At 42.3% G+C, this 25,409-nt stretch overlaps 1 protein-coding gene across 1 annotated transcript in view; it reads left to right on the forward strand.

The window, feature by feature from the left end:
- ROR1 (receptor tyrosine kinase like orphan receptor 1) overlaps window positions 1–25,409 on the forward strand; it is a 410,104-nt gene that overhangs the window by 227,818 nt on the left and 156,877 nt on the right. The window contains exon 2 of the mRNA XM_059135253.1: window positions 6,412–6,483. Coding sequence (XP_058991236.1) covers window positions 6,412–6,483 — 72 coding nt within the window. The remainder of the gene's footprint in view (window positions 1–6,411; window positions 6,484–25,409) is intronic.

A 25,409-nucleotide genomic window follows, 5' to 3' on the forward strand; every position in this document is an offset into this window, starting at 1 on the left:
TTTTCATTTCTTGAAGAGATGTGCCTTCTCCCTTTCCCAATTCTTAGATTCTAGGCATCCAGCAGCTTCATTGGAGGAAATGTTGTTCAGCTCCTTTCCACAGATGGGGATGTTCTCCTAGGCTCTAGTAAAGACTTTAAGCCAGAACCTAGATCTCTCTCTGGCCACATTTTTGGTTTTCAAGTGAGCATTGAAACTGAGCCTCCAGCTCAGAGGGTCTATATTTATAAGGCACCTTCTACATCAGCTTCTACTTACTGTTTTCTTCCTTTGGGGCACCTGAGAATTTCTTTCCTTTAAGTCTCAGCTATGCATTATTTATTGTTTTTTGATATTTTATTCAGTATTGTTGGTGTTTTTAGCCTGCTTGGGGTAAGCTGGGAGGAATGACTCATGGTATGGGGAGATTATTTCTATCAGTTTCTATTGTTGCTCTGCCATGCAGTTTATGGTTGTGTTTCTATATTCTCCCAGTGGACTGTGAGTTCTTGAAAAACGTCAGGGACCAGGACAAGATTTTTCCTCCTAGTTCTTACACATAGGAAGTGCTTATACACATGTGTGTTGAATGAATGAATGAGGGAGGGAGTGAATGGGTGTGCGACTCTCTAGAGTTCCATGGAAGAGAGCCCAAGTGTGGTATTTTTTTAAGTAAGATAGTTCCCAAGATTATTTTTATTGACTTTAAAGGATGTATGTCACTGTGGTGCTTTGTGTAACATAATTCCTTTAAATACAAGTGCATGTGATCTGTAATATTAATTTAGAAGACTTAAAGAAGCAAATAATGTGTTCAAAGAAAAACAAGGCACTTAAGGATGATTCAAGAAGTTATTTCCCCCCCTCCCTTTGTGTTCCTCACTGTCCTTTTAGGATTTTAGAATTAAGAAACTGGGCATTGATAGGAAGGAGGTATAATGTTTCAGATACCCATTGTCAAATTGTGTTCTACAGAGCTTAGAATTCACAGGGATCTTCTGGGGCTGAAGGGGGGCCTAAGCCAGAGAGAAGTGGCTACACCTTTCAGCATCCCCCTGCCCCCTGATTGGGTCACAGTTGGAGACACTCTGGTTTTGCTGTCAGACTGCCCTGCCCAGATTGATCAGAAATCCTACCCCTTTCCCAACAAGCTGAGTAGATAAGTGCCCTTATATGTCTACCTCCGGTTCTTCAGTCTAAGAATGGAGATAGTCATGGTACCTATGAACTTGTTGACAAGATCTCTGAGACCCTCACACATTAAGAAAGCCTGGACTTTTTTTTTTTTTAACAATTCCCTTTCTACAAAAGTATGAATAATACCACAAATTTTGGTATACTTAAAATTTTTCTTCAACAAATTAATGGCTTTACCACCTGCATTATAATTATGCTATTTGCAAAGTTATTACAGGTTTTATTTTAAAAATATGATTTCATAGTGTCATGTAGGTAATGTGGTTAGGGATGGAGCAGGGGGTTTAAGGTGGCAGAATTGTGCTCTCTTTTTGGTCTTTGACTGTCCTGATAACTTTGTTCAAAGATTACATCAGAAATCCAAATTTGAGGTCACTGAGGATTATGAGGTCATAGTGGATACTGAGCCTAGTAATTAATTCTCCAGTCCTGACTATCTCACATGGGGTGAGAAAGGCTCTAAGTTTGCTCTCTCCAGAGTGGAGGGGCCCCTCTTTCAGGACCCCAGAGCTGGGACAGTGCCCTGGCTGACTGACCCCTTGTACTGTTAGGGAACGTGCCCTGCCCGGTTGTTACTTTCCCAAACAGGTGCTTTCCGTGAAGGAAACTTACAAGTAATGGTAACTTATGGCTATGGTCTTCTCCTCCACTCAGGCACTGGAGACAGGAAGGAACCATGGCTGAGAGCCATCACCAAATAATATCTAGAATGACATGGCATAGCTGGGAACTTGAAGCCATCAGCATGCCCACCTCCTTCCCACCCTCCCCTGGGCCTCAGTGAGCATGAGCAGAGAGGAAAGTGTACCCATTTTGTGTGACTGACCCTAGCTGTTTGAAAATGCCTTCTGTGCGTCTCTGAACTCAGCTTCTAAGGATACATAGCACGTCTTAGGGGCACAGACAGAAGATAATGGAACACAGAGAGAAGGGAGCATGCATTTATTTCTAAGTCATTTCTAAGGCCTGGGTTTATTTAGAACTTCTGTGATTTTCACCAATTCACTTGACCTCTGTGGCCCTCATTTTCTTCATCTGTAAAGTGAGCCTGTACCATAGGAGAGGCTTAATTTTGTTTGTTTGTTTTGTTTAAAGCATCAGAGACTTTTCTACAATATCTGATAGTTAAAACAGAGATATGGAAAGTTGTTCCTGTTGAAGAAGGGTCTAGAGCCCTGTCCTCTTGTCCTCTCTCCCTCTAAAGCCTCTGATGTTGCTCTATAAAATTACCCCCCCCCCCAAAATCCAGTGGGCATAAAAAATATCTAAGGCATACCTGAGTATAACATTCTGGGACTCAGGGGCTCTGGTCAAGAAGGACACTGGGGTAGCCATTTATTCCCTCATACTTGGCCCTGTGACCATGGGGCTGGCCACGAGTCTCCTGAGTATGCTGGTCTATGTCTGTGTAAGCTCACGTGTCCTTGTTTCAGGATACAGGATGTGGCATGGCTGAGTGCTTCTTGCAAGAGCTTCTACATCCTGTGAACGTGGGGTCTCTACCTGCCAACTGCTGAGATGAACCAGTAATCCTTTCAGAGAGCACAGGCTTTTATCAATGAGGAGGATTCAAGGCTTGGTTTTTTTTTTTTTTTTTTTTTTTTCCTTTCCTCCAAATAACACTCCCACTGTTCAGGCTTAAATACCAAAACCTTATGGTTTGCAGAATCAGTGCCAAGAAGTCAATCATCAGTGAAACTGCAAAGATAATAGCTCCTATTGATCAAATCGGGAGAAGAATGGTTTGCCCTCCTGCAGAGGTCAGGGAAGATAAGGGCTGGAGTTTTATAAAATACGCTTGATTTGCCTAAATTGGGTAAAAATGCATAAAAGCACTTATGTTCTTAAGAGAACTGGTGACCAATTTGGGGAAAACCTCACAAAAATGAAAAGATTGGCTTAGATTAGTAGAGCATGAGAAATACAGAGTCTTTCCTAAAAGCATGGAGAATGTGTTATTTCAAACCTAGACAGTGACATAACCGCTGACTGGAGGATGTCTGCTTAGAGGGTGGCTATTATCTTCTTTATTAGACCAGGAGGAAGGCACAGAAGATCGTGGAGGTCCACTCTGTGCTGGACAGTGTACAGGTCCACTTTGGACCATAATCTAATGTAATCCTTACCACAATCCTGTGAGGTGGCTTTTATTGTCCCCATTTTATAGATGAGAAAATAGAGGGCAAAAGTTTTTAAGTAACTTGCTCATGATCATGAAATTAGTATTTTAATCTAGGTGTGTGCTTCCATTAAATAGTCTACTATCTCCTAATTGGCCCATATTAGTTTGTTCTTACCACAATAATTTAATACAAAGAGATGTTGCTAGCAGTTATTAAATGTACTTGGAAATATCTTATCCTTTGGCCATGATGAGGATGTAGGAAAGAAGCTGAATTCATTAGTGGAAATCCTACGTGGACAAAGCTGGTGGTTGTGCCTCTCTAAAGCTGCTACTGACTGTGAACTCCATGGAGTGCAAGTTGAGAAGTACTGAATTTTTCTCACATAAAGGTCAGCCTTCCTTTTGGGGGAGGGGAAGCCTATTAACATCATTTTTTGTGAGGGGGTATTACTATTACTACACTTTGCACAGAAAATAATCGGCCTTTCTTTTAAAAAATGTGGCCTTGGAAGATAATATTTTTTAGGGAGGTTATTCATATTTTAAAATATTTTATCTGTTTTTATGATCATTTTATCTGAAAAGCTGAACATGTGGTTATCTAAAGGAATAAATCTTGCGACCAAGAACAAAATTCCTCAGAATCATCACAATCACTTAATAAGCTTGTGAATTGAAATTATCGTTGCCTTAGTCCAAGAGCAGAGTAGTCATTAGTGTCCAGAGACACATGGGGAACAATTTTGCCATTAGCAGTGCCAAGAATCTATTCATTTGTCATCGGTCCCAAATTATATTCAATCAGCAATTCAAACTCAGGTTAGAAAAACCAAGTGACATCGGGCTAACTTTCTATAAAATTAATACTGTAAAATGAAACCTGTATTTCTGGCAGTGTAACTGTGAGCAGCAGTAAGATGAAGCTATGAAAATGTTGAATGTAAATACTGTCAAGGTCGATCTTAATCCCACCACTTCCCCACCTTTTGCTTCCTTGCCTGAAACGCTGCCTTGGCTGCCATGCTTCTATTCCCCAGCTCCCTGAAGTCTGGGTACTGGAGTGCTTGATGAGCTCTTTTATATGGTGAACCGCAGTCATCCATAATACAGCAAACAAGGGGCCATTATTCAAAGAGCCAAAGTGGGTGGCGGCAGGATTGGGGTGAGGGTAGAGCTGTGGTTGGGGTCATTCATGGAGGGCCCCCAAGTGTAGGCAGTTAGATCTTCCTCGTGGAATCACCTGCACGAATTATTCATTCGCAGGACAAATGGTTCATCGCGGGCAGAAGCACTGTGGTTTGGGGTGAAGCATTTTTCCTATCTGGGATACGTTTTTCTTTTTTCTTTCATATTTTGGAATCTTATGTGCTTTCAGGTTCCTGCCATACTTCCCATCTGGTTTCAGGTCCCCTTAAAAGAAGCTCTGCTGTTTTTAACTCAGGACATAGGAAGGGACTGGGGCCGTTTGGGTTGGGGTTCTTCTACTTTCTTTCCCAGGTGCCGCTTAGACAGGGAAAGAGGCAAACCCTAGGAGTTCTGCACTAACCAAACAACCCCTTTGTCTCTGTTGTGTGTGACAGGTTGATCAGAGACTCAGTAGACAAACTAAAAGTGGGCCTTTGCAAGGTCTCAGTGGGTAAACATCCTGTTCTTGGCAAAGTTCACTGACTATGGTGTGTGGCTTCTATGGCCAAGTGGCAGCCAAGCCCCATCAGTAAATAAGGAAATGGTAGAAAATGTGCTTATCTAGGTAAAAAGGTGAAGCCGAGAGAGAGGCAAGATGAAAAACAAATCAGGTTTCACAGAGTTGAGTACCAGGTAGCATGAGCTATGAGGAGGTGTGTGGGCAGTAACAGACCTAGATCTGAATCCCAGTTCTTCCACTCACTAAAAAGTTCACCTTGCATTTCAGAACCATTTTTAGTGGCTGCCTAGAGCACTCTGTCAAAAAGACCCTAAGGCAAGTCCCAGGTTTCATAGGGAAAAGGAGCCATACTTGATTAAGGAGGTCTGCACTCGAATGAAGGAAAGGGAATTGACAGCATGGGTGCCATCTCTCTCTCTCTCTCTCCTTCTTTTTAAAGAGATTTTATTTGTTTATTTTGAGAGAGAGAGAGTACGCACAAGCTGGGTGAGGAGTAGAAGGAGAGGGAGAGGGATAACAGACTCCCTGCTGAGCGAGGACTCCCAGGACCTGGAGATCATGACATGAACTAAAGTCATACACTTAACTGACGGAGCCGTCCCGGTACCCTGGGGTGCCATGTATCCAATGTCACAGGCTCTGAGTTCTCTGAGATATTGCTCAGTACTATAGTTCTGTAATACAGTGTGTGTGTGTGTGTGTGTGTGTGTGTGTGTGTAGCCTAAGAGAAGGTTAGTGAAACCTTAATAAAATGTGCTAGTAGGACAGTGTTTAAGTTAAGTGACAGTTGTCACTTAAAATTTCAAAAACAATAAAAATATAATTTGTATATTTCAGTCTATTACTAAAGAATTTTTATATCTCCATAGTATATTGTACCCTGTAGATTGTTGATCTTCATGTTTGCTTTAATTAATGGTGGTTTTGAAAATTGCCTTTTAAATTGAGTTGCCTTGGTTGACTCTCGTCTTCAAATACTTAGGTTTCGTTTGTCTTGACTATAAGCTTCCACATAGAGACAGATTTCTCTACTAATAAAAATCCCATCAATTCACAAATACAACAAATAAAATCAGCAATGTAGCTCTCCTTTTCCATGGAAAGACTACTGAATAGTCTAGGAGTGGTCTTCTAACGAGAAAAAGAAAAGTTGATGTTTGACAATGTTCGGTCATTTCTGCAGGCTTGAATTTTTTTGTTCATGAAATATTTGTATTTTAATTTTCAAGTCCATGTTTCAAAGAAAACAGGCTTGCACGCTGGTCTACCGATTCTTCCCCTGGATAGCCTCTGTAAATCAGGAGCCTTCCCCGGGCATTCCTGCTTAATAAGCTCTGGGATGGCACTGGTCTCTCTCCCAGGGCAGGGCATTTGGAAGTCTCCCATAATGCTTCTAACAGCCCATAAGTTACTTATATATTTACACTCACCCTGTCTTTCTCCCCTCCCTTCTTTTTCTTTCCAGAAACAGAGTTGTCAGTCACTGCTGAGTTAGTGCCTACCTCATCGTGGAACATTTCAAGTGAACTCGACAAAGGTACACAATGGGGATGCATAGGACGGGGGGCGGGGGGGGGGGGCGTGAAACTCCATTTTTAATCCTGGCATGGCCTTCTTTGAAATCAACTGCTTTTTAGATCCTTAGATAGTGGCGGGGGCCAAAATAAATCCCTTACTTACTTTGTGATTATTTAACATTTAATTACTTGGAATTCTATTATTTCTGGGGAGGGGTTTTTTCCCCCCCCCTCTTTCCTTTCCCTTCTTCCTCTAAAAGTTCCATATGGTAAAAACGCTTCAAGATGTGAAATAGGGTTGTTTCTGACCTTCCTGACACCGCATCTAGTGGATCTTATTTAGGGGATTTGATTCTGCCTGGGCCAGGATTGATCAGAGCTGTTTGCTGGGTGACCTTTTCCAGCGAGTATTTGATGTGCTTGCAGAGTTCAGGGCAGAGTGTTAGGAATGTTTGTAATTGCCTGTGCGTACAGATGGCGGCTTCCTGCGCGCACGTGGGGAACAGGTTCCTGCTGTGAAGTTGTTGTAGTATTAATTAAGCTCCGCCAGAGGCTAAGCACTGGCTCCTCCATAGAGATCCCGTGTCCTGGAATGGTAAATCGAGACCGTCAAAGCCCCTGCAGGCTGGCTCATCCCACCCTCCCGGGCTTGTTTCCATTTCCTCCCCTTTATGTCTCTTTATGCATCTCCAGCAACATTTCTATTTCTTTTTATTTACCCTGTGCTTTTCTTTCCCTAGCTTTTGCCTAAGCTGTTCTTTCCAACTGAATCGCCCCTTTTTTCTTTGCCACTAACCATTCTCTCCCTTCTGCATGCCACAAATTACTTACTCTTCAAGACCGAGAACAAATTCTCTATTAGCCACAGTCTTATCTAATCCCTCCGCAGGAAGTGACCTTTCCTTCTTTGCAACTTCCATAGCCCTTTCCTCTGCTCCTCTTCGCATTTTCTGTGTTACATCACGGTGATTTATATAACTGTGTATCTCATTCTGAAGCTTGGAAGTTCCTTGTTAAGTAGGATTTCTGTTTTGTCCTTGGTCTTTGTCTTTGTCTCCATCACCAAGTCTAGGGCAGACTCTTGTTCATAGGAAATCCTCCATCAGTATGTGTGGAATAATGAATCACAATGTATCTCAGGACATATACATGGATGGGCACATCTGTATCTATATGTGCAAATACATTCAACAAACTTACTGAGCTTCTGCTTTAGTTCAGGTATGATTCTAGGTTCTGGGATTATAGTGACAAAAGCTCAAAAGTCACTGTGTCAGACGACTTCGATAATCAGCTCTCTTTGTCAGCCTGTGTGTTCCCTGGGAGTTGTATTTTCTCCCTGAAGCGAGAGAAGCTTATAAAACAGTAATAGGCAAGGTTATGTTGGTGGTTATACTTTGTTAGGCATTTTAGGGTGGTGGGATGATGTGAGATATCTTTTCACCTTAAATGAGAAGGCATTTAGAATAATTTTCTCTTGTCAATTTTATTTTGGACATTCTTTTTCTAATTTAGGATGAAAACAGGGGACTGTATGTTATCCTCTCCATGTCCAGCACCAGGCACCATGCCTAGGAGGCAGTGGATTTTCAACAAATACTTATTATTATTTTTTTTTAATGTGAAAGAAAACGTAAAGCCCGCTAAATGTCCACTCAGTGCCCATTCTGTGACAAGCACTTTGCTAGGTGCTTTCAAGAATGTGAACATAATTGGCAAGCTCCTTATGACACCAGCAGTAAAAATGATATCATTGTACACACATGTTTTGATCAGGTTCCGGTTATGGCTATAAAAGGACATCAGCTACATGCAGTCATGGGGCGAGGCTGCCAAGCTTTGAACTTCTACCAGACCAGCACGGTAATTAGCAGTGGGTGCCCTTCAAGAAAAAAGTAGTGTCGATAGCTATGAACCTACTTGCTAAAAAGCTGGCCTAAGACAGGCCCCCCGCTTTTTGTTTGTTCAATTTGGCCTTCCAGAGGGCATGGATGGCTTTCCAGAGATTCTTGGTGTTATATTTCTCTAGAAGAAAATTAGTATATGGCCTTTCATTCCCATTAGAATGAGAAAGAAAGCTGATTAATTCTTTTATTCATTGATCAGATCTTTTTTGCTTCCTTCTCTGGTCTGGGCACCGTCTGAAAAATTAGTATTGAAAGATGAATGAGACAAAGGTCTCCGTCCTCCCTGAACACAGAGCCAGGTGGGAAAGACTGATATCTAAATGTTTAATCAAAGCCTTCTGGTCATTTTGATAGATTGGGCTGTCAAGGGACATTCCCCCCTAATTACACAGAGATGCTGGTGGAAGGATGCAATGAAAAAAATTCACTGACAGGCTGATACCCAAAAAGGAGAAATCTCCAGGTGCCAAAAGAGAAAGCTTCATGGTCGGTAGAGCAATGATCAGCAAGAAGGAATTAAATAAAAGGTTTTATAAAAATATGGGAAATGTGTATGGTTCTCTGGGGCTAGAGTTTCAATATCCCATGGAGATGACAACTGAAGCCATAAGAAACAAGTTCATTGCTTAGACTGTCAGTGAGGGATGACTGAACCGAGCAAGAAAGGCCAGTTCTACTGAGGGTGTGGTGTGGAAGTCTATGAACTACCCTGGGTTGTTGGGATCACCCAGGGGAAATACAGACCCCAACCTGTGTTACATGGGGCTTGGGGGTTGGAGTTCTTCTCATGTCATACGCAAGCAAGCTACAAACTGAGAAGCGAATGTAAAAACTTGGTCTGGAATTGATTAAACTCTGAGACCCTGACTGGGGACAACCTAAAACTAGCTCACAAAATGTCTCGACATCCCAGTGCCTATGGCGCTCCCACCAAAAATGAAATTTTTAAAAAATCATAACCACTAAATAACAACAGCAGATTCCTACTGAGGTTAAGTGCACTTTTAAGAAGTATAGAACGTGCAAGAGAGGAATAAACAAAACCCAGCATTAGCAAGAGTTGGTAGACAAAACACAGAGGAGGAGCTCAGGCCTTTGAAACTAAAGACAATAGATCGATTTGAGAAAGAAAATATGTTTAAAATGTTTCATGGGAAGAATAAATAAATAAAATGTCTCATGGTGAAGAGGAAATGGAAATCTTAGGGCAAGTGATAAAAAAAGAAGATTTTAAAAGAACCAAGTAGAAATTCTAGAACTGAAAAATAGAGCTATTGAAATTAAAAGCTCATCAAACGGGTCAAACAGTAGGTGCATTCAGCTGAAGACAGAAATGATGAAATGAAGGTAGGTTTGAGATAACATGGTGGTTAAGAGAATGAACTCTGGGGCCCTGGTGACTAAGTTTGAATCCTGTATCTACTGCCTACGTTCTGTGTGACTTTGGGCAAGCCACTCAACCGATCTGTGCTTTGGTCCCCTCTCTTGTAAGATGAGATAACAAAAGTAATTACCTCATCTGGTTGTTGGGAAAATTGACCTGGCTCCCAAATCTGATAAACTAATTGGAGAATAAGAAGTAACAGCTGTTTTTGGTTAATATGGTTATTACTTTGGGGTTTATTGTAAAAAAAAAAAGTCATAGGTACTTTGGCAGGCATGTAGGGAAAGCATATTTTCGAGATTTTAGATCCTGTTCAATCAGCCCGTGTCCGCAGCTTTTCCATCCTGGCCTTCCACACCTGTGTGTTCACCCACACCAGCACCACACTCAACTTGATAAGCAAGGTTCTCCATGGCCTTACTCCCACACTGACTCCTCTCACCCCATCCCTTCCCCCATACTTTATACTCCTTATGTTTCAACAACCTGCCTCTAATTCCCTAAATGTATCGCTCTGTTTCTAGTCTCCGTACTTTTGTTCATGTAGTTTCTTCTGAATGGATTGCCTTTAACCTCATTCTCCTCCTGGCTAATTCCTTCTTTACTTAAGACCACCTCAAGCATTCCCTCAGTGCTCCTAATGGCTACAGTGCTCCTAACGGGTACAGGCAGCAGCGTTCCTGCTTTGCTGGACCTTGCATTCTGGAGAGAGACAATGAATGAGTCCTTTTATCAGTCCTATTGACCATGCCATTAACAGTGCCCCTAGACGCTTCATATGTGGGGTACACATCTCCCCATGTCTATCCTGATTAGGATCCTTACCCATGCTGTATTGAAATTATCTGTTTCGTGCCTGCCTGTTTGAAAGCCAGGGACTCTGTCGTCTATAAGCATGCTCTTATTGCCCAACAGTGTCTGGCATGTAATAGGAAATATGGCGCTACATTGTTTGGGTTTCTATGCTGGTTCTCGGCTGCTGCAAGTGAATACCTACTATGTGCGAGACACTGGCTAAGCACATTGCATGTATCATTTGAATTTGTAGCACCTTGTATGGGAGAACAGACCGGCTACTGAGGCTCATCAGTCTTGAAGGAGTTGATGGAAGGGCACCAGTAGAGTGTGGCAGTGCCAGGATCCCACCAAGGCCTCCAGGCCAAGTCTAGGGATCCACATCTAACATGGCAGCTGATTACATGTGTGTTCCTAGACCAGCCTCCTAGGAGCTACTTCGTTACAAGCAGAAGCAGTAGAATAAGCCCTGCCGTTGGTGTTCTGTGATGCCTTTCTCTTCACCCAGCTGCTCTGTTCCACCCATCAACCCCACCCTGGTTCCCCAGCCTCACTCGGGTCCTGCTTTTTCTGTTAAATGAGTCCAGTCAGTGGCATTAAACAGTTACCTGTTTATCCTTTCCAACAGGAAATGAAATTGAAAAGAGACAAGGCCACCCGGGAAGGGCCGGGAAGAGCCGTTGAAAGCTACTATTGATGGAGCATGGGGGTAATTTCTGAAACAAATGCTTCAGAACCAAGTACCTTCTAAAATAAATGGATCTACAGGGGCCCAACCTCAGCTTCCCCATTGGGGTTTGGGGATGGGGTGTGATGAGGGCCTCTTTCCCCTTCTTCCATTTTCAGTCACATGAGGTCTCAGAGGTTCTCTGTAGAAAGCCAAATGTTTCTTTTGGAGAAAGGACTGGAAATTGCACCTGCAGGTAGCAGAAAGGGAGGGCGCCTCCTACTTAAAAAAATACTGAGGCTTGCTTCCAACTTCAAATAATTCCCTGTGCTGACAGACTAGATTTGGGGGTATTTTTATCCTGCCTCGCTTTTTTAAATGGAGACCTGGTTTTCTCTACTTGCTTAGAGCTTTACACATAGTAGGGAAGTGTATGGTGTGGTTCTTATGAGCATGAACTCTGGAGTTACTATGACTCTGACCTTCCTTTTCTCACCTCTGGCATGGGAGCATTTGAATCTATCACCTAAGACTTTTCCTGGCCAAAAAACACATCTATGGGCCGCACTTGAGTGTTGTGGAAAGGGCATCTGATTGCATGGTCACAACAGACAGTTACATGCTGGCCTCAGTCCCTTAGCCTACCTTTTCCCTGAAAGCTTGACTGTTAAGAACTGTGACAGGGTCTCTGGTTCAGGAATGGTTGCTTCTTCTTGTCCCCTTTTCTCTGTCACTGGATTTGTCCTTGGCACTAAAGGCATCTGTTTAAATGATACTGACTGGCCTGTAGCTTGGAGCTTAGTTTACACTTAGCCCACATGGGGTAGCTGGATCCTTTTCTTGTGCTCCTGGTTGTACGGATTTGGAGCAGTGGCAGTAGGGGGAAGGAGCTACATAAGGAAGAGCTGAAGAGCAGTCTTCCTGGGACTGGGGTCATTGAGAGCTTATCCATTCAGTGTCCCATGTAGCTGGTTGGAGGAATCCCTGGTGGAATTCCTGGGGTAGCCCTGTGATGTTTAAGACCGCCTCAACTCAGTAGGTGTTGACCTTCCTCTGCCCTTTGAGGTCCTTCTAGCTGGACTTAGAATCAAATTTACCCAAGACAGAATAACAGGAGAAAATCAAATTTCATAGGCATATTTATGGGGCATCCACACGACATGAGATTCCAAAAACAATGAAGCATTATGAAGCTTATCTAAGGAGAGAGGTAGGGCCTGAGAATACAAAGGGGGAGGAAGGCTCTTGTGTAAGACCAAGAAAGGAGACAAGGTTGCCCTATTATGCAGATAAGCTTCTTAGGTAGACGGAGTTTCTGTTTGTAGCTCTCTTCCAGTTGCAGGCTCTCCTTTCCAATGTTGAGTTTAGGCAGTTGAGAAGCAGGGAAAGAGCTTTTCCTGTTTCTGCTGGGTTTTGATCACCTTTAACTCAAAATAACACTCATGCTAAAGTGACTCATCCTGGGGCAGCTTTGCCCTTGGCCCCTACAGCCTCAAGCAACATCTTCCTCATACTGGTTGTAGTATTTTCTTCCAAGGACAGATGCCATCTTGCCACTGTCAACAATAGAAGCTCTTGGAGCCTCAGTAGCCTCATGGAAAATGGGAGAAGTGACATCAACTCCACAGGGTCTCTGTAAGAGTTAAATAAAGTATGAAGCCCCAGTGCAGTGTCCAGTACAGATGGGTACTTGTTTTTGGTAGTTCTTCCTTCTTATTCTCAAGGGGAGGGAAGTATGATTTGAGAAAGAGCACTTGACAAGAAATGTAGAGTCTAGTCCTAACTCAACTCCACCACCAGGTCCATGATTTGTCAGTTAGTTTCTGGGCCTCAGTGTTCTCATCTGTAAAGAGGGAGGTATCAGTCCTTGGTCTGGCTGCCTTCCTCATTATGAGACTCCAGTGTTGGATGGTCTAGTGCAGTAGCCACTAGCCTCCTGTGGCTAGGGAACACTTGCAACATGGCCAGTCCAAAATGAGATGTAGCGTAACTGTAAAATACTTCTGGATGTCAAAGTCCTGATATAATAAAAGAACTTAAAATAGCTCATTGATAATTTTCATATTGACTGCCTGTTGAAATGATCGTTTTCATGTTTTGAATTAGGTGAAATATATCGTAAAATTGATTTTATCTAATCCTTTTTAATGTCGCTACTAGCCAACTTAAAATTACACATGATGCTTGCGTGTGTCGTTTCTGTTATATTTCTTTTCAAAGGTGCTACTCTAATGGAACAACAGCTAGAATCTGAGGGAAATCTCCTAACCAATGTTTCCTCCTCAGACCATGAGGCGATGTTCTCATGCCCATTCTGGCTTTAAAATTCCAAGACCTACTCTGTATGAAAAGAAATTTTTCTAAAACTAATTCTAAAACTAATGCTTTAAAGTATCTAAGTGTAAGGGATTATCATTACCAATTATAATCTGATCATTAGCTCTCACAAAAGGCGATATTTTGACTAATAAGGTTTTTGTAGAGCAAAACTTCACAGGTTAGAAATCTGAAGCACAGTGAACGCCTGGGTGCCTCAGTTGGTTAAAAATCTGCCTCTTGGCTCAGGTCATGATCTCAGGGCCCTGGAACTGAGTCCCGCATCAGGCTCGGGGGGTGGGGGGGGGAGTCTGTTTCTCCCACTCTCTCTGCTCCTTCCTCCTGCTTATTCTTTCTCTCCTGCTCTCCCTCTCTCAAATAGATAGATAAAATCTTTAAAAAAAGCTAAAAAGAGATCTGAGGCACAAGGGGTTATAATTTAATAACAGTGACATAAAGGACAGCGGCAGAATCACAGAGCCATGCAGGAATCACAGCTTTGGAGATATAGTTGCGCACATTCAAACAGGGTCCTGTGATCCAACATTGCCCCTCTCTCTCAAAGCCTGCCTTGCACTGGGCTCCTGGGCTAGCCCTGCACCGCATACACTCACTTCCTTGAGGTTCCTCCAGCAAGCCAAGCTCTTTTCTTGTCCAGGGGCATTTGATTGGCCATTCTTTCTACCCCGAATCCTCTTTCCCTCTTCAGATATTGGCGCAGTTGTCAACCATGCAAATTAAGTTTTTCCTGACCATCCAAAGTTAGTCTCCACTGTTAGCTTCCTTTTCCTTTACAACAATTAAAAAAAAAAAAAAAATCTAGTCTCAGGGCACCTGGGTGGCTCAGTTGGTTGAGCATCTGCCCTTGGCTCAGGTCAAGACCTCGGGGTCCTGGGATGGAGCCCCCAACTAACTCCTTGCTCAGTGGGGAGCCTACTTCTTTTTCTCCCTCTGCTGCTCCTCCTGCTTGTGCTTTTCTCTCTTGTCGAATAAATATTTAAAAAATCTTAACCCACTAGCCACCTCTAAAAAATCTTAAAACAAACAAACAAACAAACAAAAAACTACCCTACCCTCATCCTGGAAGCAGTGAGAGTACTTTGATAGGAAAGCAGGGGAGTTCTGCCAGCCCAACTGTGTCTCCTTTAGCCTTTGCTAATTGACAAGTCCCCAGTTCGTTGGCCTAGAACCCAGCCTGGAAGCATGTGACATGGACATCAGTTCCCCTTCAACCAAGCTGTGCTCTCTAGAACTCTTGTTAATCCTCTTTACTCGGTAAGTCAAGGCAGTTTAGGGAAGGAAACTCCAAGAGGAGGCCTATGGAATTCTGTTATAAAGTACAGGAAGATGCCCCTGGACGGTTCAATCTTGCCTCTTCAAAACCCGCTCAAAAGAGAGGGGCTTGCCAGTGGGCCCCCCCATAGGAACAGAGGGCCAACCTCACCACTCAGTGGTCTTCCCAGCTCCAGCTTTTGACACCAGTCCCTCCCATCAGCCCTCCCATCTCCTCCTCCATGGGCTGTTGTCAGTAGGGCATCCAGCTTAAAGGGATGAGGCCCTAGGGTGTTCCACAAAAGGCCAACTTGGCTGTGTGAGGAGCACAGGGCTCGCCGCTCCCAGCAACCACCGCCCAGGCGAGACTGAGGAGCAATCAGACAAGCTTGGAAATGTTTATGCTCCTGTTTTTACCATTTAGAATCAGGATAGAGATTTATTTACCTCCTCTCTTGGGTCTCAGATTCCTTACTCCCTTGGAACCATTTTCAGGAGTTGCTGGCTAAGACCAGGCACCATCTTGGAGGCATAAATAATCAGGAGGCAGCAGAGAGTTTCTCGATTTGCTCAGGCCATCCTTTTCCATTCCTGCATGTCTTTTAGTTTGGATTTAAACCTCCGTTCTGTGGGAGCCTTCTGTTCACCCACTTTGGAAATGGCTTTGGAGTTTGACTTCAGGGTGCTTCTAGAACTTTGTGGTCTGAGGTCCTGTTCCTAGAGATCATAGAAGGTCTTTCTGGTCCTGGGCCTGGGGCTTTGGTCAAGCTTTGTCAAGCTTTGCTCAAAGACTCACAGGGACTTTTGGACTTAGAGGTCCTTTGGCTAAGGACAGGAGAAGAGAGATCCTACAAAGTGCTTTGCCATCCGTCTCCTGCCTCAGCACCCACTGATCTGGCCCCTCTTTTCCTGCTTGCTGTGCTCTAGAACCAAACTGCTCATTGCCTCCCACCTTATTCCAGGCCTCTGTGTAAACTTGGGTGTTTGCTATGATGTGAGGACCCTTCTCAACCTCTTGTTATCCTTACAGACCCAGTTCAGACCTCACCTCTTCCAAGAACACTTTCCTGACGTCATAGGTAACCATGCCTTACTCTATGGGGGAAGTGGGGAAGTGGATGAGCCTCCCCACATTCCTAGGGGATGCTTATTTTCATGTATGTATTTCCTCTCCTTCCACTACCTCCTCCCCATGCAAGACATATTCATGAAGCATCTTCTTCATGTTAAGCGAACCCCTCCTGGATCTTCCATTCTAGCAGGAAGGCCAAAGAGGAGGAGCATTGTGAAGAATAAGAGCAGCAGAACAGCTTGCCAGGATCATGAATTATGTCTTATTTATGTATCCGGGTAGCTCCGACTCTAATATAGGCGTTTAAATACATAAAAAATATATAAATATATTTTTATATATTTAAATATATTAAAAATATATACAAAGGGGCGCCTGGGTGGCTCAGTGGGTTAAAGCCTCTGCCTTCAGCTCAGGTCATGATCCTGGGGTCCTGGGATCAAGCCCCGCATCAGGCTCTCTGCTCAGCGGGGAGCCTGTTTCCTCCTCTCTCTCTGCCTGCCTCTCTGCCTACTTGTAATCTCTGTCTGTCAAATAAATAAATAAAATCTTTAAAATATATATATATATATATATATATATATACATATATATATATATGCAAAAATTAAACAAGTGAACCCTGTGTTGGACTCCTTGCTGAGTGTAGAAACTGCTTAAGATTCTCTCTCCCTCTGCCTCACCCTTTGTAAGCACACATGCTCTCTCAAAAAAATCAATCAATCAATCAATCAATTTTTTTTTTAAAATAAAATGCCTTAGATTCATTCCTGAGTGCCCGTAGTGGACAAAGCCTCTACTCGGGGCTGAATATGCAGTAATGAACAAGACAGAAACAGTCTACAGTTTAGTGGAAGAGAGAGACTTTCAACAATGAATCTCACATACACACATATACTAAAAATTATTTAATTTTAGCAGGGATAGGCGATTTAAAGGAGAGGTATGAATACATACCTGTATGAAGACAGCCTGTACCCTGCAACAAAGAATTCTCACATCCTTCCTGGCTAGGCCCTACTAATTGCCACCTGAGGTAGGGTCAGCCCTTCATTTTCTTGGCCGGTCTCCTGGGAACTTCCATGCCTACAACTCTGTTTTTTAACCCTCCTGAGCTCATAGGAGAAGTTAGTCTCCAAACAGGGCAAGTCCCTTACTGGGATACGGACCCACAACAGGAGCAAGGCGGTGAGACCTCCCATGGGCAGTGAGCTCTGCAACCCATTACAGACATCATTATGAGGCAGTGGAGTGTGGGGAAACTGTTTTTAGACAAGGTTGGAAAATTTTGCATTCCTGTGCCAGGCAAGATTTCCTGTAGGGCCATGAGAAGCTCACTAATCATCTCTTTAGTTCCAAGCAATATTACTTCAGGGCAGTTCCTGTCAAGGCCCCATGCTTAAATATCTCTTTGCCTGGGTTTATTCCATCAAATGCTTCATTTGCTTTGAAAAAAAGCCCTGAGACTCAGCCGGCCCAGCAGCTTAGGAAGTTCAACTCACCACATGCCTCCGAGGGCTCCTAGCTCTGCCCCCGTTACTGCACTGAAGATGAACTTATTTTCTGACCTTCTTCTGCATATGATTCCGTTTTACGTGAGCCCTAAGTCGGACTTAACCAACATCAGCCACTGGAATATGCTTGTGCCGAATTCAAGATGCCTTGTAAAAATGTTCTGTTGGTCGTTACCTATCTTCTGAACTCAGAAAGCTGTGTTTTCCCAGGGCTCTTGCCCAGATCTCTCATTTCAGTTCTTTTCTCCGACATTTATGCTCACTCATTCACTCAACAAATATTTATTGAGTGCCAACTGTGTGCTGGGCACTGCACTAAAGATACAGTGGCAAAAACACAGAATTCCTCTCTTACAAACTTCACGTTATAGTATAGTTAGCAAATCTCTGTGTGGAAAGTACTATTACAACTATTAACAGCCTGAATGCCTGTTTTATCCCAGGGGCTGTACTAGATACTTTAATCACAACATCAGCCCATTTAATGTGCTATAAAAACCCTGTGAAATAGGTCCTATCGTGTCTACTTTATAGCTGGGAGAACAAGCTTATAGAGGCGAAGTGACTCAGCTAGTAAATGGCAGAGCCAGGATTCAAATCCAGGTTTTTATGACTACAAAGTCCATACTCTCAGTGATTACCTAGTTCTAAAATAATAATCTATGTGTATAGGGAGGAAAGGAAGAACAGGATTGTAAGCTTTTTAGCGTATCTTTTTTTCGACTGTTTTTTCTGGAAGAGGATATTCTTAATCACCCTTAAGTGATTTTTTAAAATTTGCATTTTCCCGCCAATCTCTCCATTTTCTTCAATAAATACCCTATATTCTTATAGTCAGGTAAAATAAAAATACATTAAGGAAATAAGAAAACCCATGTATACCCGCAAAGGATTGAAAACAGTTACTCAAACAATTTCATGGACACACATGTTCCTAGAAGCACGTTGTATGATAGCCAGGAGGCAGTAACAGCCCAAATGTCCTTTAGAATTGGTAGACGCATTGTGATATGTGATATGTACATACAATGGAATGTTATTCAGCCATAAAAAAGAACATGCTGCAATGTGGATAAACTTCAAAAATGTTCTACTGAGTGAAGGAAGCTAGATACAAAAAGTCCCATCTAAAAGATATTCATAATAGTTACATGTACAGAGAGACAGAGAGTAGAGTTTGTCAGGGACTGGCGTGAAGGGGAATAGGCAGCAACTGCTTAATGGTAATGGGGTTTCCTTTTAGGATGACAGACTTGTTTTGGGGCTGGATAGAAGTGGTGTTTACATAATACTATGAATGTCCTCAAAGCCACTGAATTATTTCTTCACTTGAAAGTAGCTCATTTCATGTTATATGAATTTTGCCTAAATGAAACAAAAATAAGAAAACCCCAAATCCATAAAATAGACACACCAAGAAGCTTCTCTGATGCTCTTCTTGGTACCACTAGCCCTCGGAGGACTACACAGGTGGGTATGACTAGTTCTGTGCTGAAACTGTTTACTTAGTGCCACTGCCCCTAACCTGAGGCAGAGCCTTGTGGGCCCACAAGGTCACTAACTGGTAAGGGGACCTTGGCTGGTCACTAGACCCCTCTGAACTTGTCATGCAGGAGTAGTGGTGTCTGCAGAGAGCAGTGCCACATCCTGATCTCATAAGGGGATGCCCCCTGAGCTGTAGACTCAATCTGCATATGCTTTTCTAGTCTTTGTCTTTACATTAACAACTGCTAGGTGATCAGAAATCCTCTCCAACTCCTGACCAGGCATGTGCATCCCAAAAACTAGGAAAACAGGTGGTGGAATCTTAATGGTGTGTGTTTTTAGAGACCTTGACTTTTTTGTTGCAGTTAATATTGTTGTTTTTTATTTCTGGATGTTTTGGTCTTGTTTCTTTACTTTAAAATCAAGTTTGTTCGGGTAGATGGGAATGTTTGGGCCGGGGAACTGGGAGGAGGAAGACAGGAGTTCCGAGGAAGCCTTCCTGCTGGTGACGGACATCTCTGTGCTAAAGATTCCCAGTGGCAACCAGCCGATCACGACAATCCCATCAAACTTTGGGCCGGGATTCCAGGTAAATCCTGGGCAGACCCTGAGGTGCTGGCCTTGAAGTGAGTGCCATTTAGTGCTGATGACACAGGGGTCCTGTATGGAGTCAGGGTCATCTGCTGTCGCCCATCCCTCCCGTGCTGCACAAACCCGCTACTTATCTTGCTAAGAGAGAGATTTGGGAAAGACTTGGGAAACTCTTGAAAAACCACTTAAGAATCCAGCTAAACAGTTTTGGCTCCTTTTCCCCAGGGTCAGTTGAAGTGGCCTCATCAACTCTTGTTTCAGGAAAACTAAAGTCTTCAGGAGACTTCAGTCAGGAAGTTGGGTTCAGCAGCTCAGCTCTTTTGAGCTGTGGTGGGCCTGGAGGGTCTTCTGTAACTTTTTTTGATATTTTCCTCAAAACTTTTTCTTCTTTAAAAAATATCTAGTTTTGGGGGCCCTGGGTGGCTGAGTTGGTTAAACGTCTGACTCTTGGTTTTGACTCAGGTCATGATTTCTGGGTCGTGAGATGGAGCCCGTGTTAGGCATGGAACCTGCTTGGGATTCTCTCTCCTCTCCCTCTGCCCCTCCCTGCCCCGCAACCACACACACCCCCCTTCACTCCGGGGTAATGCTCACCTCACACTCTCTCTAAAAAAATAAAATTAAAAAAAAAAAATCTAGATTTAAGGGGCGCCTGGGTGGCTCAGTGTGTTAAAGCCTCTGCCTTTGGCTCAGGTCATGATCCCAGAGTCCTGGGATGGAGCCACGCATGGGGCTCTCTGCTCAGCGGGGAGCCTGCTTCCCCGCTCCCCCCTCCCCCCACCGCCTACCTCTCTGTCTACTTGTGATCTCTCTCTGTCAAATAAATAAATAAAATCTTAAAAAAAAATAAAAAATCTAAATTTAAAAGGACTTTTAGAAGCTCAATGTATTTGTTGTAGAAAACCTAGAAAAAGCAATGAAACCAAAATTATATAGTCCCTGCTAACATGTATTCTTTCTGTCTTTTCTTTTTCTTTTTTTTTTTTTTTTTTTTAATTTCTTTTCCCTGTAACAGTATTCATTGTTTTTGCACCACACCCAGTGCTCCATGCAATACTTCCCCTCCTTAATACCTACCACCTGGCTCCCTCAACCTCCCACCCCCTCCCCTTCAAAACCCTCAGGTCTATCTTTTCTTATGCACAGGTGTTTATATTTATATTTACCAAAATGGAGCCATATCAGGGCAATCCCTGTTCTTCAATGGCATTTGTCTTTTTGCAACATCACCAGCCTCTTTGTCACCAGCCCTGTGTCATTAAATATTTTTAATGACATCATTTTTATTGGCCTTATTAAATATGTTCCATTATAGGGGAATTTCTTAATTTATTTAACCTATCCCCTGTAGTTGAAAAAGTTAGAATTATTCCAGGTTTTGTTGTTATAAATAATACTGTGATGAAAATTGCTTTAAAGGGCCCGGGACAGGCAGTACCTGGCTTCCTGGTGTTATCATAAACCTGTCTGCATATTTACAGTCCCTAGCAATAGGGCAGGAGAGTGCAACATTCTGTTTCCCTTCAACAACAGGTATTGTCATTTTCTTAGGCATTTTCTGTTTTATTTGTTTATTAAAGATTTTATTTATTTATTTGAGAGAGAGAGAGAACACAAATATGGGCAGAGGGAGGCAGACCCTGGGATCATGATCTGGACCGAAGTCAGACGTTTAATCAACTGAGCCGTCCAGGTGCTTCAGTCATTGTCTGTTTTAAAAGCAACAATAAGGCAGAGGATCATGGGGGAAGAAAGAAAAAAATGAAACAGAATGAAACCAGAGAGGGAGACAAACCATAAGAGACTCTTAACCTCAGGACTAACACATTGAGGGTTGCTGGAGTGAAGAGGGGGTGGGAAGGATGGTGGTGGCTGGGTGATGGACATTGGGGAGGGTATGTGCTATGGTGAGTGCTGTGAATTGTGTAAGATTGGTGATTCACAGACCCGTACCCCTGAAGCAAATAGCACATTATATGTTAATAAAAAATTAAAAAATAAAAACAACAATGGCATGCTGTTGTGGTTTTAGCTTTCATGTCTTTGATAACTAAGACTGGATTTTATTGCCCTTAACAGCCATTACTTTTTCTCTGATGAGTATTTCTTCTTTTCTTCCTCTATTCTACTACAACTTATATTTATATTTTCTTACTGATTTGAAATCCGCATTTTAAAAAGTCAGTTTAACATCCAACTTTGCTTATGATGTGTGTTTTTATAACATAGCAAACTTTTATTTTTATGAAATCAAATAAGTCAATCTTTTTCTTATGATTTTTTACCCTGGTCTCATGCTTAGAAAAGGATTCCCTTCAACAAGATGATGGAATCCCTTTTAGTTCCTTGAAGATATTATAAGTAAACACTTCTTTTCCAAAGTCTGGGTCAAGTTGAGCAATATTTCTAGCCCTAGAGAAGGCAGGAAATTAATCTATTGCCAGAGTCAACTGTTCTTCCACAACCTAGACTCAGAGATACCTCCAAGCTGAATGACCCCTAGAGATTATATAATCCAGCCTTCCAGCTGATATGTGACTCTCTTCTTCCAAAAGTCTCGTAAATCCTCTGTATTAACCTTCTACATTAATGCTTTCTGATTAGAAAGCTTCTACATTAATACTTTCTTTAGCAACATCACACAAGGCTAACCTGTTCTTCTCTTTGAGAAGTCTTAATGTTTGGATGGTCTTTCTCATGCTAAGCCAACTGGTCTTCATTCTCCCTCTCTCTGCCATGTCTACTACTCCTTCTTGGAAAGTCTCTTCTTTGGACTTTGCAGTCATATTGGCCTGGGTTTCTCTTCTAGCACTTAGGAACTATTATACTGTTGAGTAAGTTACTTAACCTACTTGGGCCCTGGTTTTATCATGTATAAGATGGGGATTCAGAAATTCCTATTATTATACATGCTAACTCTGAGACAGACAGAGATAAATGAGAGATTAAAAGAACGTGAGCTCTGTCTTGCTTAGCAGCTGTGTGTGGTCATTTCAAACTTGATTATGACTTAAGGTTTTTTGGTTTTGGTCTGTTAGTTCAAAGCTTCAAAGGTGTGTATGCAGTATTTGAAGCAGTGACTTATAGCCTCATTTGTGATTAGCAAAGAAAGCCAAACTACAGCTAGATATTTGTAAGTACATTGAAAAGAAGCAAGAGTCAAAATCAATGTCATAATATAATATTCCTAATAATCTGTTATGAAACTTGTTATACAGATGTATTCTCATTTGTTCCAGTGTTGCTTTGAACTTTAGAACAAAATGACAAATGACCCTGTGGGGTCTTTTCTGTTCTTAGGTGGAGGGCCCGGTGTGTGGACACCTAGACCTCAGGAGTTTACTCTGAGGATTGGGGGAGTTCATGTATGACTGTGGTAGTGTGTTAGCATTATGATATTATTGCCCATGTAATTCTTTGCTTTGAGCAGTTGCCATTCATTATTTCTCCTCCTAATTTGTTTTCCATGTTCCTGCCCCATAAACGGTGGCCTTCTGGAGTGAGCCCACTGCACGCTGGGGGAACCTGGACCATATAGGATGCAGCAGGACCATCTCTGCCTTTGTTTTGCACTTTTTTCCCCCACAACCAAAATTCTCAGCTTCTGGGTAGCATCATCTTAATGTTGACTTACAATGAACTTCTAGTTAACTAAACCTCCTGAGAGTTTCTTACAATTTAAGCCATATACCTGTATCTCTTTTCTCATATTTTTGTAATTAATATTTTATGTCCCACTATTCACTATACATTATTCCTATTATATTTCAACATGTTTGGTTTATCATGAAAATAATATGCTGTCATTTAACATACTCATGATCTCCTGACACTGTGTTCACATTAATTTGGTCCTCATCTAAGACATTGATGGGACTCTTGGCTGGAAAGCATGTAGATACAACTCCTTTCCTGATGATACCTTATCTTGTTGCCAGTGTGGAGAACTGCCTTTCATTCACGTGTATATAGTTCAAGAAATGTTTTTGAGAGTCCACAGGCCTATGTTAGCATCTTTCTGTTTCTGTGAACTTTTCCAATTTAGTATTTGTATTTTGTCCCTATTTTGTCATTTTACAAGCATTTGTTGAGATCTGTATTAGGCACTGTCATAGGTGCTGGGGGGCAGAAGCAAATAATCTGGGTCTGTCTTCGAGCTGTTCGCAGCCCAATGGGAAAATAGACTAAGAGAAGTAGGTGAACAAATAGAAGGAGTGGGGGAGTTGTGGATAAGGCTTTATGGAGGTGGTGACATTAGAGCTGGGTATTATAGATACACAGGAATTTGCAAAGCAGGAAGCAGATCAAGGACCCATCTGGCCATGCTTCAAATTCCATCTCTTAGACCACAAGAATGCCAAAATTGCATGCTCACTTTCTCTCATAGTTCCTGCTGTTCTTCTGCAAACAATATTTCTTTTTTGAGAATTAGATTTTTATTATTGGCATCCTAAGAGAGGCAGTTGCCATCCAGGAATGTTAAGAATAGAGAATACGCTACCATCTTTCAGCTTGTGGACATTTCTAAAAAACAAATTGATCGTTGAATATCCTGTATCACTCTTGTGGCTTACCTTAGTACCAGTTTTGTGATCAGCAATAATTACAATAATATAATAATAATTCTGAACATTTATAGAGTACCTTCCATATGCCAGACACCATGAATGGTGCCTTATGTAGATTATCTCTTTCTGTCATTAACAAAGAAGAGGTTTGAGCTTAGAGAGTTTGAGTAACTAGCCTAACATCACACAACAAATAAAGCAGCAAAACTGATTTTGAACATTGGTCTCTCTGTCTCCAACACCTGGCCATTTATTTTCCTCATTCTGGCCAGTTGATCAATATACCCACTCATTCCCCTCTCCAGTCTTTACCCATTGATATTCCTCAGTAGTTGCCCTTTGTATTAGTCTGCTAAGATTGCTGTCACAAATACCACAGACGCATGGCTAAAACAGCAAATTTGCTTCCTCACAGTTCTGGAGGCTGGAAAGTTCAAGATCAAGGCCTGGTGGGGAACTGTTGTTGGTGAAGATTCTCTTTCTGGCTTGCAGGTGGCTGCCTTCTCATTGTGTCATTACATGGTGAGGGGGGTTGGGGGAAAAGGAGAGAGAGATCTTCCTCTTCTTATAAGGCCACCAATCCTATCAGATGAAGGCCTCACCCTTATGATCCCTTTAGCTTTAATTAGGTTCTGAAAGTTCTATCTCCAAATACAGCCACATTGGGAGTTTGGGCTTCACCACTAAATTTTGGGAAGACATATTTCAGTCTATAACACCCTTCTTAAAAGATTTCATACCTTTTCATTTCTCCACACTTTTGTCTAAGCTGTTCCCCCAGCATAAGCTTCCTGCCTTTCAAAATCCTTCCAGCTCTTGATTACCCAACTCAAATGTCACTTCCCATGAAGCCTTCTCCAGTTTCCAATCATATTTAGTTGCCCCTTCTTATCTATAATAATACTTTGTATTTTGATTTAGCTGCTATTGCACCCACACTGCATTTTAGGCTCCTTGAAAGCAGACACCCTGCCTAACGTGCTCCCAACTGGTCTAGACCTCATTTTGTTGGTACTCTGTAAAGGTATGTCTTCAGTGATTCATTAGTTCTAAGGAATGGTGGAGGGAATTGGGTGAGTTTAGAAAAGAAGACTGTAGGAGGCTCTGTTGAAAGTGATACCTTACAGAGAGAAAAAATAGTTCCATGTTTCCTGAGAGGTTTAAATTGAGACTGCCAATTAAGTTTCAAAGAAGCAGTTTTCATTCCAATGTAGGCAAGACCTTTTTAATTAAAAAGGCAGTGAATAACACTCATTGATAACCAAGAGCTAAACTGTTGCTCTACACACATTATTTCTACTTCCACCTGTTCTTATAAAACAGTTCCATCTGTTACAGATGAGAAAATCAAAGTTCCAAAAGGCTAAATACCTAG

The sequence above is a fragment of the Mustela lutreola genome, chromosome 10 (assembly GCF_030435805.1).
Source record: "Mustela lutreola isolate mMusLut2 chromosome 10, mMusLut2.pri, whole genome shotgun sequence".
In the NCBI taxonomy this organism is placed as follows: Eukaryota; Metazoa; Chordata; class Mammalia; order Carnivora; family Mustelidae; genus Mustela; species Mustela lutreola.